Raw genomic sequence first — 16,076 nt, forward strand, 5'->3', positions numbered from 1 at the left:
AACAATGGAACCCACCAAAACCCTCCCGGCGTCATGGTACACGTCTCAAAACCTCTACAGTCTCGAACAGCGCGCCGTCTTCTACAAGGCGTGGTACCTCGTGGGAGCAGTCCCTCGGTTCGCCGTCGATCGTGAGGTCGACTATGAATTCGCCGGCGTGACGGTGACGGTCCATCACGACGGCGAAGAGAATTTCAAAGTCATGCGAAAGTCGGACGTACGTTCCACACACCCACACACATACACTGACACAGATATTCAAGCATGCGTCCGACGTGATGATGAGATGTCTGCAGCGTGTGTGCGTGTACAGCCCGGCTGACCAAAAGGACAAACCCCCCCCGTAGGCCCTCGAACTAGATCACCACCTGACACCGACCGGCCTCCTCTTCACGACAATCGACCCTTCTGCACCACCGTTCGCAACGTGGTTCCCTCCCTCCCTGCTGGAGTTGTTGTCCGGCTACAACTTCCGCCGGCTCCCGCACCGTCGGTCCATCAAGTACCCTGGCCGCTTCAACTGGAAGACCATGGTCGACGGCTACCAGGAGTGTCTGCACTGCCAGTACACGCACCGCACCTTCAGCGTCAAGTACCCGCCGACCTTTTACGAGGTGCACAACCACGGCACCTACAGCCGGCACATCGCCGACCCGACGAAGCCGGACGACGGCCTGTTTCTGTACTTCTACCCCGTGTGCACGCTGAACCTGTACGGCGGCGGCATGAGCAGTTTCCGCGTCTGTCCCGGCGACAAGGTAGGCGAGACCCGGATGGAGTTCGATTATTACTTCGACGACGGTAGCGAGGGCGGAGGCATGGAAGGCTTCGAAGACTATTTCAAGTTCGTGCGCAAGGTCGCCCTCGAGGATTTCGAGCTGTGTGAGGTCGCCCAGAGTAATTTGGAGAGGGGCATTTATTCGCAAGGCGTGTTGAATCAGAGCAAGGAGAGTGGTGTATTGCGTGAGTCGTCGCCAAAAGAAAATGCTTCTTGTTCCTCCTTGTTCCTTCCTCCCAGCCCGCCCGTTCTGGTGGCCCTGTCCTCACTTAAAAAGTGTGTGCATGATCCATGAACTAACACCTGTCATGCCGCAGATTATCAACAACTCACGAGAAAGATGGTCGTCGAAAAGTTCAAGGAAGAAGAAGCCGAAAAGAACGCACTCACACCAGCGAGTAGCAGAGCTAGTCATGGCTATGCCTCAGGACAGGACGATGTCTCTGTGTCAGCTTGATCGAGCGTGCCTTTTGCAATCCATCAATCAGTCAATCAATCATTTATCCACCTCTGCCTTTTCTGGAGTGTCCTCCTTGGTGTCTCCTTCTCGCTTCTTGTTCTTATTCTTCTCCTCTTCTTCTGCCAAGTCAATCTGTTTCAATATGAATGCAATCGTTGCATCCCGTGCTTTGTCCAGTTGTCTCAATCTTTGCAGAGGCATTTCGCTGTAGTCGATCTTCTTGGCCGGAGACATGCTCGGTTGTGTTGTTGGAGTAGAGGTAGCTTGACTCGAAGTCTCACCGCCCTCCTGGAGCTTGGCTGTCTTTTCAGCGAGCAACCCCCTCAGGACGACGATGCTGCTGTCCCTTTCCACGAGTTGCTTTGCAAGTTTCGCTTGTTGGTGCGCCTCGTCGGTTGCTGACGGCCCTGAGACGCTTGGAGTTTCCTGATGAGAAGATGCAATCGTCTTCTGTCTCTTTGCTTGGCCCTCCTGTCGTGATTTCCATTTCCCTATGGCCTCCCGCGCCACCATTTCAATATGCGTAAAACGGACCGGCCCAAGCAGAATACCCCCGTACCATCGCGCTACAACAACAACTCCCTCGGCGTCGAGATCTATCAACACCCGTTCAAGTCGTTTGCCGGCGTACTTCTCCCCGTCGTCATCCGACCCGACCGTGTAGATTGGCTTCGTGGCCGATGTGGCGGGACCGAGCCCGAGTGTGCGCTGCGCTGATGGCCGACGCCATGCTACCATGCGGTGGTCGGCCGATGCAAAGTCTGCATGAGATTGGAAGGCTTTCACCGTCGACGTCAGAGATGCTTGCTTCGTTGCCTGACCTGGGGTCGAAGAAGTCGATGAACTCGTGAGCGGGTGGAAATGCGCCACAAATGTCGAGGAACGGTCCAAGATGGGCGAAGATGAGAAGATATCACCGTCGTCACCGGTTCCGTCAGCTGGTGACAATGGACGCTTCTGAGGTCCTGACATTTTTGCTGTTTGGCGTGGCTCTACCGGCCGGATCGATCGTATCGTCTCAGGAGAGAACAAACGCTGCAGCAACTTGTCCGGTCGATCCGGTCCCTATATGTCCGGTACAGCATGCCCGTCCACCATGTCATTGATGGAATAGCCCGGTTGCTGCTAAAGGCTGACCAGATTCCAAGTGAATTGCCGAGCTAGGGCGGTGGTTTGACCTCAAAAGCATTAGAGGATTTTCAACCTCCGGCTAAAACTTAACCACCGCCAGCTCACTAACCGCATCCTCTACGGTCAAGAATCTCTATTTAACCTTCTTATCAGACAACTCCTACGCAACCTTTTCCGCCTTGTTTGATCCTAGATATTCGTGTATCAACAAGCCCTTGGAGCTATCTTGTTACTATCTTGGTTGCTTCGACTCAAAGGTATTAGGAGTCGGCTCCCTGCCTGTTTCAAAGCAGCCTGAAAGTCGGTCTTTCAGCAATCCATCTGCTGCTTTGATTACAACACGAGCTCATTGAGATCTTCTTGGTTTCCATCTTTCGTCGTCCTTGCTTTTCTCCCATGTCGTGTCTCTCAGCTGGCTGTTGGCATCCTGCGCACCAGCACCCTGTCGAAGACAATATCTTCTTGCAACCTCTCATCCTTGATAGCACGTTGTTGAAAGAATCATAAAAAGCACTTGGCGACACCGAACCGGGCCACCTTCTCTTCTGAAGCCCGAAAACCTCATCCAAGTACTCTTGCCCGCCTGCAAGGAAAGCTCGGAGATATCTCGTGATTAAACATTACGCAGCGCGGTCTGCATTTAAGACCTTCCTGTTCAAGATCTTGGGATTAATTTGGTCTTTCGGTTTGAAAGATACTGATTATGTGTAGTCGTCGTAAGCTCAATCGTCATTGTTCAATATGGTTGTCCTTGGACTTGTGTTGGGGGAGTGTTGTGGTTCAACTTGGTCTTTCAGATCACTCGTTGTTGCACCAGACCACAGAGGTGGCCGTGTACTGTGATCTGGGTGCCGAGTCAAGTCCGTACCATTGGCACCGCAGGGACAGCAAACAGTGTCTCGGTAGAGGTTGCTGACACCATAAACTCGCTCTCAACCTGTCAGGAAGTTGGGTTCGCGGCGCAATTATTCTGGTTGTCCTTGCGGTATGCGTATTCTCTGCCAGCCATGATTTGTTGTGAAGCAGACGTCTGGCCCTGAGCAATTGGTTCAGGCAAAAACTTTGGTCCTGCATGTTCAAGTTCTTTCTTGCCGAATTTGATGGTCGCCTGGTCATGTTTCTCGCAAATGGTCGGTTTGTCAGGGCCTAATGCCCTCTTTGGAAAGCCGACGCGGGCATTGCCATTGCGATCCGAAGCTTTGATGGTCTTCGAGCGATGGACTGCTGCTCTGCGAGTGCCAGCAGCACGACACTTGGGGGCCTTCTCCGAAGGAACTATGCACTTTCGAGTCACCGCGGGCTTCACGTTGGCCTGAGCCTTCGAAGAGGTTTGCTGCTGTAGACCACCAGTGAGATTGCTGTTACCACCACCAAGCTCGAGCACATCGGCCCACTCGAATTCGTCGTCGTCATCATCATCAGAGGCGACCGCACTCTCATTGTTGGCGTTATTGTCGAACTTCAGTGCCTTTTCAATCTTTCGGTGAGGCAGAGCAGGAATCTCCTGCACTTCGCTGATGACCGCCAGGGGACTGATCGAAGTAGTGCTGGCATGGCGTGAGTATTGTCTCCGACCAGAGGGCCGAGTCCCCCTTGGTGGGGAAAAGCGAATGACTCTCGGTGGAGGTGAGACAGCAGAGCTCTCCCCATCAGTACTTGGACTTGTCACGCTAGCCTTGGACAAGTTCGAGTCTCGTCGACACTGGCTTGAGGAGTCTCCGAACGAACTTTCAGCACTTGAAACTGCTGAAGGAAAGAATCCGCGGCTGATCTTTGTACCAGTGGTTTCATCAATTGAGGTGGAACTAGTCGTGCTCACAACACTGTTGCTGCGTGCGTGCTCCGCCTTGAAGCCACGCCACACATCTGCGTCCATACCTGCAGGAGGACAGTCTCCAAGGTGGGCAACGACAGAGTCCTTGAGTTCATGCAGAGTGCGCTGTGCATACTGCATTTGCCATTCTTTTGGAGCATTCACAGACCGTCGATATCTTCCGAATCCAGTCATCTCCGGTAGATTTATGACAGGATGGTCTGAGTAATCCCAGTCTCCCTTGTAGCTGTTGGTTCTCCTCATGGGGAGGTTGCCAGACTCGCATGCAGGCACATCTGGAGACGCAGCGTGAGTCTCTTCGGAAAACTCTTCGGGAAACTCTTGGGGAAACTCTTGGAAAACCGAGGCGATGGTGGGAGTGGACATGGATCGTTGGCAAAGAGACACTACAGGCACTATCAAGGCCTCATCTAGGGACTTTCGTTGGTTTGGAAGAGAGGTGCAGTGAGGTGACTGCGGCGCTCCTACGGTCTCTTAGTTATCATAGCACGATCACGACTGGCCATGATCAGACACTCACGGGCTGGAACTGGTATGATGGCTTCGTTTGTGACCTCCTTCACAGCGCGGAGCGACTCTTCAACTGCTTTGTACTGGCGCTCAAGGATTTTCTTCTCGCTCTTTTCTGCGACAGCTGCGCAACATATATCAGCTTGAGTCGCGACGATAGCATCAGACAACCTACCACGGCCGACAAGCCATTTCTTGATTCCGTCCCAAGTCACCATGTTTGTCGTCCCTGTCCGTCGCTACTAAGTGCAGGGAGTTCAGGATATCGGTAGCGAGTAGGAAACTATTGGATGAAGGCCAGTGACAATGAGGACTCGTTTGAAAGCGAAGATAGAAGACGTCGCATAAAAGGTCGTTGACTTGATCGTCAAAGACAGTATTGATCGCGATCGCGGCGAGATGTTTCGGTGAAGGGACATTACCATGTAACAAAATTCTCGAGTGATGAAAACAGTAAATGGATGACTTGTATGCATGCCAAAGCTACAACAAACGGGCAGTGAAACGACTGTGAATACCAAAAGGAGACTGAAGCAGAACGAGTAATGGTTCCTCACGGCCTCATCCATTGATTCCTGTATTCGCAGTCGCAGCTTGAAGCTCAGTGAATAACTTCCTGCCCCCTCAGCGCGATCTCCTTCAGGAACCAGGACTGTCCTCTCACTCTTCCTTCACCTCATACAAGCACAGCAAGAGTGTCGTCGCAGATAACAGATCAAGTCTCACTGGCCGAATGATAGTGGTCATCGCCGTCGCGTTCGCCTTCACCTTCACCACTCTTCGACACAACGATGAATGCCAAGTGACTGAAGCCGTTGATGAATGTGTTTCCCGGTGAATCAAGCAATATGAGGGCAACGCCAACGTCAATAAAACCACCTTGGATTGTCGGCAAGGTACAGGGACAGGACTTGGGTGAGAACAAAGAAGGACTTGGGTGCAATACTTATCGTCAGATTATCAGTCAATCACACAGACTCAACCTCACCAATGATGGAACGTGTCGCACAGTCGCACAGCTTCCCTTGCAAGGTGTGAGTATCACGCATCTGCTCTTTGTTTGGCACAAGCCAACAACAAAACACATCGCTTATAAGTTATACCCACCTACTGTTCACGGTACCGAGACAGGAGAAGAAACGAGAAACAGGCATCTGCCGCCATCATTCATCAGCATCTTCAGGTTACACGTCAATTCGCCATGAGAACCACATACCGAGTTTCATTCAAGCAAACACAACTCAGCGTATCCCGTTTTCTCTATGGCTGGAGAACCGGATCTATCAGGTGCCTATATTTGGCCATCGACTGGTGTGTGGCTTTAGCTGAACGCGTTTGAAATTCTTGTCCCACCCTGGACCAATTCCAAATCGAGGGGCTGCACCATCTTGCTCAAATTGTGTCCGCGAAAACAAGATCTCTAGAAGCAAACAGCACCATGGTCTTGAGAGTTGGATTTTGGGCATCCCTTGTGCCTCAAACAATACAAAAAGGGCCCTCGACATTCCCATCATGGACGAATTGGCCGGCTGAGATCTCATGCAGTTCGTAGCGGACCATCCACTACGGCAGAGACCACTGCGGACGAAGATTCCAGAAGGTAGATGGGAGAGGATGGCTTGTAAGCAGAGAGGAACCCCCGTCACTCGACATGGCCTTCAAAGCGAAGAGAACGGTCAATGATCTGGTTCCAGTCTGCTTCCAACACCGCCATGAATCCACGATGCAGCCTGTTTTGGCAAACCGGGGGTCGGTGAACGCTGTTAGCCGTCGCACTTGTACTCCCGACATGATCCCCGGGATCCTTGAGCCTGCAAATGCCGGGGTAACATCGGCCAAGCTGGTTGGGAATAGTGACAGGTATGGTAGGTATTTGGCAAGCTGCATAGCGAGAGGCCCGTTGATAATGCGAATCTAACAGTCTTCAGATAGCTAGCTACTGTACCCAACTAGTTAGTTAGTGCGTAGGTGGCATAGGCACTGGTAGATTAATTGGCGTGTCATGACACTTGTGTTCCAGGGTCTACCGCTGTAGAAACCGGAGCACTCACGGCGATACTTTATTGTCAGACGAAACTATTCCCCAGCGGCAAAAGTCCAGGCTCAGCCTCAGGCTCGGCAAAGTTGCAATTGGCGGTGGGAAATTGTAGACTTTTCAATGTCCCAAGCACGTAATTGCCATGAAGGGAAAATTCTTGACAAGACTCACCTCAAACATCTCTTTCGAAAAGAATAAACTAGATCTATAGGCCCTCTGAATTTCTGGGGTATATACGGAAAAAGCGAAAAGTAAACGGAACACCAATAAACCATGGCAACGTAAGTCCAACAAACTCCTCTGGCCGCATCAAATGTGCACAAGCAAGACCAACTAGTTTCATACACCCCCCCCCCCCCGGTTCCCCCTAGCGCCGATGGATGTATCGACTCTATATTCACTCCCAAGAACAATGCAATGTGTATTTTACTCCCAAGCAACGATACAATGTTTGGCTACCTTTTGAGCTGGGACGAAGTCAAATATACGTGACTCCAGCCAGAGACGGCCTTCTCCCTCCCCCACCCTCACTCACCATTGCCCACGCACATATACCCATACACGCAGATATACACATGTCCACAGTCATCACTGCAAGGTCCCCAAAGCTGACACGAGACCACCGCACAAAAGCAACATCCACTACCACCCAACGCCGCTGACGCCCAGCATCCGCGCGGGGCTGCGCCGACAGTCGGGGCTGACGATCTGGCTCACGGGGCTGAGCGCGAGCGGCAAGTCGACGATCGCGGTGGCGCTCGAGCAGGCGCTGCTGCGCAGGCCGTACAACAAGGCGGCGTACCGGCTGGACGGCGACAACATCCGGTTCGGGCTCAACAAGGACCTCGGCTTCTCGCCCAAGGACCGCGAGGAGAACATCCGCCGCATCGCCGAGGTGGCCAAGCTCTTCGCCGACTCGTGCACCGTCGCCATCACGAGCTTCATCAGCCCGTACCGCGGCGACCGCGACCTGGCGCGCCAGCTGCACGAGGCCGACCGCCCCGGCGGCGAGCCGGGCGTGCCGTTCGTCGAGGTCTGGGTCGACGTGCCCGTCGAGGTCGCCGAGCAGCGCGACCCCAAGGGCCTGTACAAGAAGGCCCGCGAGGGCAAGATCCCCGAGTTTACCGGCATCAGCGCCCCCTACGAGGAGCCGCTCAAGCCCGAGATCCACATCCGCTCCGACAAGACGAGCGTAGAGGACGCCGTCAAGATCATCGTCGCCTATCTCGAGGAGAAGGGCTATCTGAGTGCTCCGGCCGAAGTGGACGACGAGTCTTAAGACAGACAGACAAGATATAGCGCTCCCCTAGATAGATAGGTAGGTAGATGGGTTGGCAAGGTAGCTAGCTAGGTAAGGTAGATAAGGTACAGTAGATGGGTGGATTGGTAAGGGGTCGGTAAAAGGTGGCTAGCTAGGTAACGCTAGAAAATGTCGTTTGTGACTCCGGCATAGACGAGGAAGAGTACATCATACGCCCATGACGGGTGCACGTCAGGAAAGAGATGGCGGTGATGGCCAGTCAGGAGGATATCATGGATACGATGGAATTGAAACATGCAGCAGAGGGGGGGAAAAAGAAGTGCAACACAGCAACAAATAGAGATATGGAACAAGAGGTGTGAGACGACGCACGACATGGTCTGGAACGATACTCCGATATTGGAAGTTTTGGTCATGTCTACATCATCCTCCACCACCGTGCGTGCTTCACCCATGATCCTAGACATATGCAAACAGCCACTCACAGTACCGTCTGTGTCGGTTGATGCCTTTTTGTATATCGAAATGTATTAACGTCATGGACCTCGTCGTCTTCGTTTACTGCTGGATCTGGTCGTATCCCACGAGACGAGCGCGGGTACAGGTAGAAAGAGAAGCTGTGGAGAGGCTCATGGCTCATGGCTCATGGCTCATGGCTCATGGCTCATGGCTCATGGCTCATGGCTCATGGCTCATGGCTCATGGCTCATGGCTCATGGCTCATTGCTTCTTTCTTCTCTCTTCTTGGTCCCTTTCTTCACCACCACCACCACCACCACCACCACCACCACCACCACCGTCCCTCGTTAACCCATCGACGCCATGTCCCCAGTCTCCAGCCTTCTTTCCCCATTTCATCATGCCCCAGGCATGTTGCCATCCGAATTTCGGCGGAGGGGAAGTCGAAGTCCGAAAAGGTGATGCACCATGTCTGAACAGTGCATCTGTCTTTACATCCAAGTCGGCGTCTCGCCCTTCACGAGATCTCGTCTGCCCCTCCGCCTCCTCCTCCTGCTGCTGCTGCTGCTGGTGGTCTCTCATAAATTCTTCCACGTCTCGGAACCGTTCCCACGTCCTCCCTTCCCGCCCTATCGGTCTCCACCAATCAGCCACATCTCCGTCCTCACCTGGCACGGCGACCCTTTGGTCCCACCATCGTCGACCGCACATCTCCCAGAGACGACTGCGCGCTCGTTTGTACGCGAACCGCTCGTCCTCGCCGGTCAAGGCGCTGGCCGTCGTAAAGTCTGGACCGGACGCTTGCTGTTGCCTCAACATTGCCTCCTCCGGTCCATCAGCGCGACCCACGCCTCTCCCTCGCCCGTTTCCGTAGGTTGGCCCGAAATCCGCATCCTCGTCCGCGAGCACGCTCCGTCTCGATACGTCTCTCAGACTAGCTGTGAACGCCACCTCCGGCTCGGAGCTCCTCGTGTTTCCTTCATTGTAAATCGACACGTTTGGGCGAAACGGCGCCGTCGAGTCCTGATAGATTTCGGAAAATGCCTCGGACGTTATGCTGTCGGTCTCGTCGTCGTTGTGGTCACTCCTACCACCCTCGCGGTTATCATCATGGATGCCGGCCTTTCGCGCTCCCCTCATCTCAGGAAAGAACAGCTTGTCAGGCGGTGCTTCTGCCTCTATGAGCACTCGGCATTTCGCTTCGTACAACGCGTCAAGGAGCGTGATGAAACGTCGCGCTTCGTTCTTCTGCGTCAACGTCAGTACGGGTACATCCGTGAGCACCAGCGTGTGAAAGGTCGAGCATAGCGACACATAGTCTGCCGGACCGAGGTACGTGGCACAGAGGGCAGAGAAGGACGACTTGAGAATTCCCCGGTACGTGTGTGGGAGGTGGATTTGCCGCGCGTAGATTGTGAGGGTGGTGGGTGTCCATTCGTCGCGCGGGTTCAGACAACGTAGGTCCGTCTCGAAAGACGACGAGGGTGCCGACGGAATCGTTACGTGGTAATGGGGTGGCGAGTCCGAGGACAGCATCGTTTCGGCCACCATGTCTGTCGTCGAGCGTGCTGCGACAAGACTCGCTTCGCCCGTCGTCGGGATACCATCGACGTGGGCGTCATCACTGTCAGCGATACCACCACCGCTTCTGCGTCTTCCGTTCGCATTGACATTTGCTAGTTCTGACTCTGTGGCGTCGCTCGGGTTAATGATAGTCGCCGCCAGACCTTCATCTCCAACATCGTCCTCGACCTCTCTCCTCCAATCCCTTTCCCCTTCCATTTCCCAAACCTCGCACCTCGCCCTGAGGACATCCAGAAACAACCCAAAATCTGTCTTTGCGCTTCTCTCGCCTTCGCTCTCGCGACTCATTCCCCATCCCAGACCCCAGAAGCCTCCTCGTGCCGGTCCGGCCGCACCTCTCCGCAACGCCGCGAACTCGATCCCCGCAGCCTTGCTCAGCTCCTCGGGCATACGATTGCTGCTCGCCACGAGCACGCCTCCAAGGTGGAAGAAACTCGTGAAGAACGACCCGACAAGCTTACTCGCCGTCCGGTCGGGCATCTGGAACTCGTCCAGGAACAGGATCGGGCTGTCGCAAATCGTGTCCCTCGCCAAAGTCAGGACGACATGTTCGTGCTCCGACACGCCGCCACCACTACCGAACAGACTCCGTCTTCTCCCTCCCCCAGGCTCAGCAGTCGCCGGCGACGACGACGCCAGACGCTCCATCCTCTCAAGCTCGATGCGCCGATACACGTCCAGCATGAAGGTGTTGAAGTGCCATCGCCGCTTCTTGCGCGACGGCAGGCTGTCGTAAAGGAGGTCGAGAAGCATGGACTTGCCACGGCCGACCTCGCCGTACAAGAGCAACCCGAGCGGCGAGTCGATCTGCAACGCCGACGCGTGGAGCGGCGTCGTCGTCGTCAGGGCGAGACTCGAAGGGTCAAGACGAGCCGAGAGCACCGCCAGACTCGACAACCAGACGCCTTTCCCCCGTTTCGCGGCGGAGGCGGCGGCGGCGGCGGTCCGTCCATGCTGAGTGATCGGGGAGGAGCTCTCCCGGGCGCCGCCGTCGCGGGTGGGACTTTCTTTCGTGATGTCGCTCCACGACGACGACGACGAGGTTGAAGGATTATCGGCTGCTGCTGCTGCCGTCGTCGACCTCCGTGATCGTCCCACGCTTCGCCCGATCTTCTCCAGGCGATACCTGTACTCGACCTCGGGAGAGTAGTCTTTGAGCCGAAAGTAGAGCTTCTGCAGCTGTAGGGCTAGCCTGTGCTGCGCCGGGTCCGGCCTGATTTTCTTGGTCGCCACGAGCGCCCGGTACAGGACGAGCGGGTTGGTTATACTCAGGCTCAGATTCTGCGGCCGAGGCGGGGGCCGCGGTGGCATTTGGCGGCCCTTGTCTCCAAGTGGGTGCATACACAAGGTAACCTGTCCTGGATGAGACACCTGCGTGTAGGTATTTGAGGTCGATCAATCGATCAACACGATCAATTCGTCATGTGAGAAAAAACCCCCCCCACCCACGTTGAACAAAAAGCTGTCTCGGACAACGAGCAAAGTCGTATTTATAGTGGCCGTGACAAGAAAAAATGACAGAAACACAAGGTGGCCCAAGAGGAAATCTATGAGACGAGATACAGAAAGGTCAAAGGGTCGTCAAGTGTCGTAAATAATCATTCTGGTATCAATGGAATGAATGAATCAATATCCCGAGATGAGCGTTCTAAAGCCGGATGCTCCACCGTAGTTCATACATCATTCCATTAAAGGAAGGCCCACGCTCGCTTTTTCCGTGTCCCAGCAGAACCTCAACCCACCACCATAGAGTTTTGCACCTTGCTGATCAAAGCAGACCATCGTACTTGTACTCGGAACTTCCGAGTAGTCAACTTTTGTATTCCCACGCTGACCATAACGCCCAATATCCGAAAGAGGGATCCCAACCTCGCCTTGAATCCATCTTGGCCAAACGAGAGACTTATCCATGCATCAATTGACCAGTTCAAGACTGCCCATGCACCCTTCGAGACCCGGACCCGCGTTCTTCTTCTTCTTCGGCTTTCGTTTCGCCCCCGATTTCTTTTTTGGGCGTGTGCCCCCGTCTGAGGCACGCGGCGGGGGGGCGTTCAGTATCCATCGCACGATAGTTTCGGCTCGGACAGGTATGAAGGGATTTTCCTTCCCTTCTTCCTGACGCGGTATTTGCCACCCTACTTGTCCATCATCGGCACCTGGTTCGTTGGTGGCATTGTTACCGGCAGCTTTTCCACCGCCACATTCTTCCTCCTGCACATCCTCATAGCCATGAGCCACCGGTTTGTCGTCAGCGTTCTCCACGCTCAAGACTTGTTCTATTTCCATTGCTGCTACGTCTTTACGCCCGAAGTCCTTGGGTGCTTGTGGGTTTGGACCTTTCGGGAAAGAGTTGTTTCCAGTCGATCCCGCAGACGGATGGGGACCAGTAGCCGTCACAGGAGTACATAGATTGTCCCAAGTATCACTCAGTCGGAGCCAATCCTTCGACTGGCGGAGAATCTCGGCCCAGTCAGCTCTGGCCGGAGATCGAGCACTTAGGAACAGGGGGTATCCGTCAGAGATCCTCGTTATTCGTGCTACCATATAAGCATGACGGGCAAGCTCCTTGGCCGACGTCTGGAGCAGGCAGTGACAGAGTAAAAGGGAGTGAAGCACATCTGAGAGCAGAGGATGATAAGTGACGACTTCCGTGAAGTTGGGCGTCGAGGGATCGTCATCTCCGTGCTCTTTACTTGCTTCGGGTGGAAATGACGGCACACCTGCCGGAGGGACCGCGGTGAAGAGTGTGTTCAGCGTATAAACTGGCGGCTGAGGGAGTTTGGGAAGGGACCAGTCCTTCTGCCGATCTTTGTGAGGTCTTCCGGGGCCACCAAAGACACCGCTGCCATACCGAGCGCATGCTTCGAGTATCTTTTTTCTGCGAGCCTGCCGAGTGTCACCGATGTCCGCAGCTTCTAGTCCCTCGACAAAGGCATCGAAGTCGGAGGGTGTGAGCCCAGGTGTATAATCCAGGTGCGACAGGAAAGACATGTAGTCTCGCAACGCCATCTTAGCATGTGGACGAACGAGTTTCCGTGCCTCCTCGCGGATGTCGACTGCTTGTTGCTCCGCTTCGGCTGCAGCCTTTGCGTCCTTCCTGAAAGCCTCCTCGTCGTCCTCGTCACCATCGTAGAAAGCCCACATGGCGTTGTCACAGGCCAGTGTCAGACTAGCGTAGCCACGAAGGAAGAGGAGCTGAAGTTCCAGACTGCTAGGCTGATCCTCCTCCTCCAGCCGATCACACGACCCAGGACCTCGACCAGGCTTTGCGGTGTCTTCGCCCGGAGCCGATTCCCGTTGCTTTTCCAGGCGATGCGAATGGTATAGCCGGAGGACTGACAACCCATCTGTACAATCCCTTATGGCACTCTCGGAGTGGTTCATGAACAATTGGGCTACAGCCCTAGTTCTGTACGTTGACGCCTCCGTTGGCAGATGGCGTAGGATGTCGTCCAACGGCGCGAGGCTTGTGTGCTCTACGAATGCCATGGATGGGATCTTCTCGTGGAAAAAGTGGACATATTGTGCGTCAGGGTCATCCTCGTTCCTCTGTAAGACGTGTTTTGCCACATCCTCGAGCGCTGAAGCTCCCTGCATCACAGCAACGCTGGAAGCAATCTCGTCCAGGCGGTAGGCTTGGGCCAATTTCTGTGTGGCATGTTCTCGCATACGATGTCTGCGTTCTCGACTCAATTTTGCGTTTCCAACCCTTGTTGGTCCCAGGCCGAGAGCTTCTGCGTCTGCTCCTCTGCTGCTGGAGACAAGGAGGGAAGAAGCGGCAGTGCCATTGGCAGCGCGCACGGAGAGTGTTGTTGCATCGTCGATGAACCTCCGAATCTTGAGGACGTCGAAGAAGACAGAGGGAACGATAGGCCGCGGCCGCACAGCGTTGTAGTTGACGTATGCGCACCGTTCGAGTTCGTCTAGGGGAGCGTTGAGCCAGGGTCCGTGGTAGGATGAGATATGTCTCCAGTGTCTGTGGGCTCAATTAGTCTGTAGTAACACTCGAAGACTCTGCTCATGGAGCCGTCGACCAGAATTTACTTGTTGCGACAGATCAAGAATGTCGGAAACGCTGCTGGATCCTGCGCGGCCTCGCTCTTTGGAGGCTCCTGCGCACTCGCCTTTGCTTTCTTTCTGGGCATGATATGAAGGGACTCTGGTTCCTCGGTGATTCTGAGGGAAGCAGCTGTCCAATGTTTGTGTGTTCCAGCATCTGAGAGACAGGCTTATTCAAGCGACGGCCAAAGGAGATTCTCTTGTTCGCAGGCAATGTATCTCCCGTCCTGAGGCTCAATGCGCGTAGAATCGTCGAAGCGATCACATACCGAACCGATGCCGATTAGACGCACCAAGCTTCGGCCCCAGGATGATGCGGCCAATCGGGAAATTCAAGTCTGAAGGGCTCTGGGGAAAGTTACAATTATCCTAGCGACGGATCTTCAAGGACTCTTCAAGGACTCTCTGCCTCACAATGGTGATATAAGAGTAGGCAGCGGGGTAGAAAGATTGCTTCATTATCAACAAGATCCGTGATACGCTTGATCATCGACTACGAGTCTGGCCCTACTCTCACACATTACCGTCGTTGACTTCAACAGCCATTACTATATAGTTGCTCTAGATTGAGGGCAGCATCTTCTCAAAGATGAATAAAACAGCGCATGCAAGATTATAGCAAGTCGGCACCTTTTCAATACTCGCCGGCAAACCTCATGTCACGTCCACGGGGGAGAACTGCCAAAGTTGGGCACAATGCGCGTCGAACCAGTTTTCATACCCCAACGACCTCGGTGTATTCTAGTCCACTTTTCGTGTGCTGCATATCTCACAGCAGTGTTCAAGGGATGAGCAGTCTGCTTCGTGGATTACCAGTGTAGTCCGCTGGAAACGGGTGCCTCGACGGCGGGAAACAAGCTGAGACAAAAGAGTTTCGCTTGTGAAGAACAGGAACCCAAGTGAGGTAATAACAGTTGAACATGTACATATTAAGATCATCCAACTGTGGGTGATCTCGGCATCGTCAATCTTTTCGATATACTGTCTGTTGCTGTACCACAGATCCCATCAAGTCCGAACTCGCCGTATCGTCGCATATGCATATTAGGCAGAGATGTTTTTACTATGGGAAGTGCACAAGATCTGTTCATGCCATCCCACCCAATACACCGAACATCGCGCCAGCACCGGCAGCATACAACAACCCCGGACAAGCCGTCTGCCGGGGACCATCTCCAACCTGTACAAATCCACCAGAGGAGGCGGCGGTGGTGGTAGCTCCAGTCGCGCTCGGGAACTGGCTGCATTGGGTCGATTGCAGGCCATAGCAGCCCTGGGAACTGAGAGAGCTGCAAATACTGCTCGCCGAAGAGCTCGGTATTGTTCCCGTTGCCCCCTGCTGCGTTACGCCACCCCCAAGCCCCGAGACTGTGACCCCGTTGCCTCCTGCGAGTGAGGCAAAACAAGAGGTTGATTCAGCTTGACATATTGAATATGCACTTGTGCACAGCTCGAAGTTTGCGTACGATGTCGGGATGTAGACGAAGGGATAAAAGGCGTTCGGGACGGTAGAGCCACCGCCCTCGACTCCACTCGTGAAAGAGGTGATTCCGGGTGCGGTTGCGCTGGCTGTGCTCGAGGTTGTTGAGCCTCCGAGCACGAAGCCGGAAGTGCTCGAAGTCGCCGACTGCGAGCCTGTTGCTGTGCCGGCTATCGTTCCCGTGCACACAGCATTTGACGGACAGCAGGCAATATTTCCCGCGTCATCCTGGGCACAATTGGTACCTGGTGGGCAGCATACATCGTTTGCCCCGAGTCCCGAACACGAAGTATAGCCTGACTGGCAGTCGTTCTGCCTCTTGACCAATTGCCCACCGTTGGACAAGCCTAGAATGGCATTCTGAAACGGCGTATAGTCTTCGGTGCTGACGGCCTGCGTCGTAAGAAGGAGGATTTTGAGGATCACGGGCGCTATCGAGCGCATGACCGGTAGTGGCCGAGCAGCGGGGGTTGTCGCACGGA

The 16,076-nt window shown here is 54.3% G+C and overlaps 7 protein-coding genes across 7 annotated transcripts; 2 read left to right on the plus strand and 5 right to left on the minus strand.

The window, feature by feature from the left end:
* Positions 1–4: 4 nt before the first annotated feature.
* On the plus strand, positions 5–1,235 carry PV08_08402 (uncharacterized protein; the record flags this gene model as incomplete). Its single annotated transcript, XM_016382728.1, has 3 exons — positions 5–217; positions 348–963; positions 1,096–1,235. 3 exons carry the CDS (start codon positions 5–7, stop codon positions 1,233–1,235), a joined length of 969 nt encoding a protein of 322 aa, XP_016233431.1.
* A 39-nt stretch (positions 1,236–1,274) lies between these two features.
* PV08_08403 (uncharacterized protein) lies at positions 1,275–2,210 on the minus strand (the record flags this gene model as incomplete). The annotated part of the gene is made up of 1 exon (XM_016382729.1): positions 1,275–2,210. One exon carries the CDS (start codon positions 2,208–2,210, stop codon positions 1,275–1,277), a length of 936 nt encoding a protein of 311 aa, XP_016233432.1.
* Positions 2,211–3,309: 1,099 nt separating this feature from the next.
* Positions 3,310–4,931, minus strand: PV08_08404 (uncharacterized protein; the record flags this gene model as incomplete). Its single annotated transcript, XM_016382730.1, has 3 exons — positions 3,310–4,667; positions 4,724–4,837; positions 4,889–4,931. 3 exons carry the CDS (start codon positions 4,929–4,931, stop codon positions 3,310–3,312), a joined length of 1,515 nt encoding a protein of 504 aa, XP_016233433.1.
* A 2,267-nt stretch (positions 4,932–7,198) lies between these two features.
* On the plus strand, positions 7,199–8,030 carry PV08_08405 (adenylyl-sulfate kinase; the record flags this gene model as incomplete). Its single annotated transcript, XM_016382731.1, has 2 exons — positions 7,199–7,239; positions 7,337–8,030. 2 exons carry the CDS (start codon positions 7,199–7,201, stop codon positions 8,028–8,030), a joined length of 735 nt encoding a protein of 244 aa, XP_016233434.1.
* Positions 8,031–8,732: 702 nt separating this feature from the next.
* Positions 8,733–11,366, minus strand: PV08_08406 (uncharacterized protein; the record flags this gene model as incomplete). Its single annotated transcript, XM_016382732.1, has 1 exon — positions 8,733–11,366. One exon carries the CDS (start codon positions 11,364–11,366, stop codon positions 8,733–8,735), a length of 2,634 nt encoding a protein of 877 aa, XP_016233435.1.
* Positions 11,367–11,969: 603 nt separating this feature from the next.
* On the minus strand, positions 11,970–14,200 carry PV08_08407 (uncharacterized protein; the record flags this gene model as incomplete). Its single annotated transcript, XM_016382733.1, has 2 exons — positions 11,970–14,031; positions 14,100–14,200. 2 exons carry the CDS (start codon positions 14,198–14,200, stop codon positions 11,970–11,972), a joined length of 2,163 nt encoding a protein of 720 aa, XP_016233436.1.
* A 1,001-nt stretch (positions 14,201–15,201) lies between these two features.
* PV08_08408 (uncharacterized protein) lies at positions 15,202–16,038 on the minus strand (the record flags this gene model as incomplete). Its single annotated transcript, XM_016382734.1, has 1 exon — positions 15,202–16,038. The coding sequence occupies one exon, from the start codon at positions 16,036–16,038 to the stop codon at positions 15,202–15,204; it is 837 nt and encodes a 278-aa protein (XP_016233437.1).
* Between the last annotated feature and the right edge of the window lie 38 nt (positions 16,039–16,076).

Source organism: Exophiala spinifera (genome assembly GCF_000836115.1).
Source record: "Exophiala spinifera strain CBS 89968 unplaced genomic scaffold supercont1.6, whole genome shotgun sequence".
NCBI lineage: Eukaryota > Fungi > Ascomycota > Eurotiomycetes > Chaetothyriales > Herpotrichiellaceae > Exophiala > Exophiala spinifera.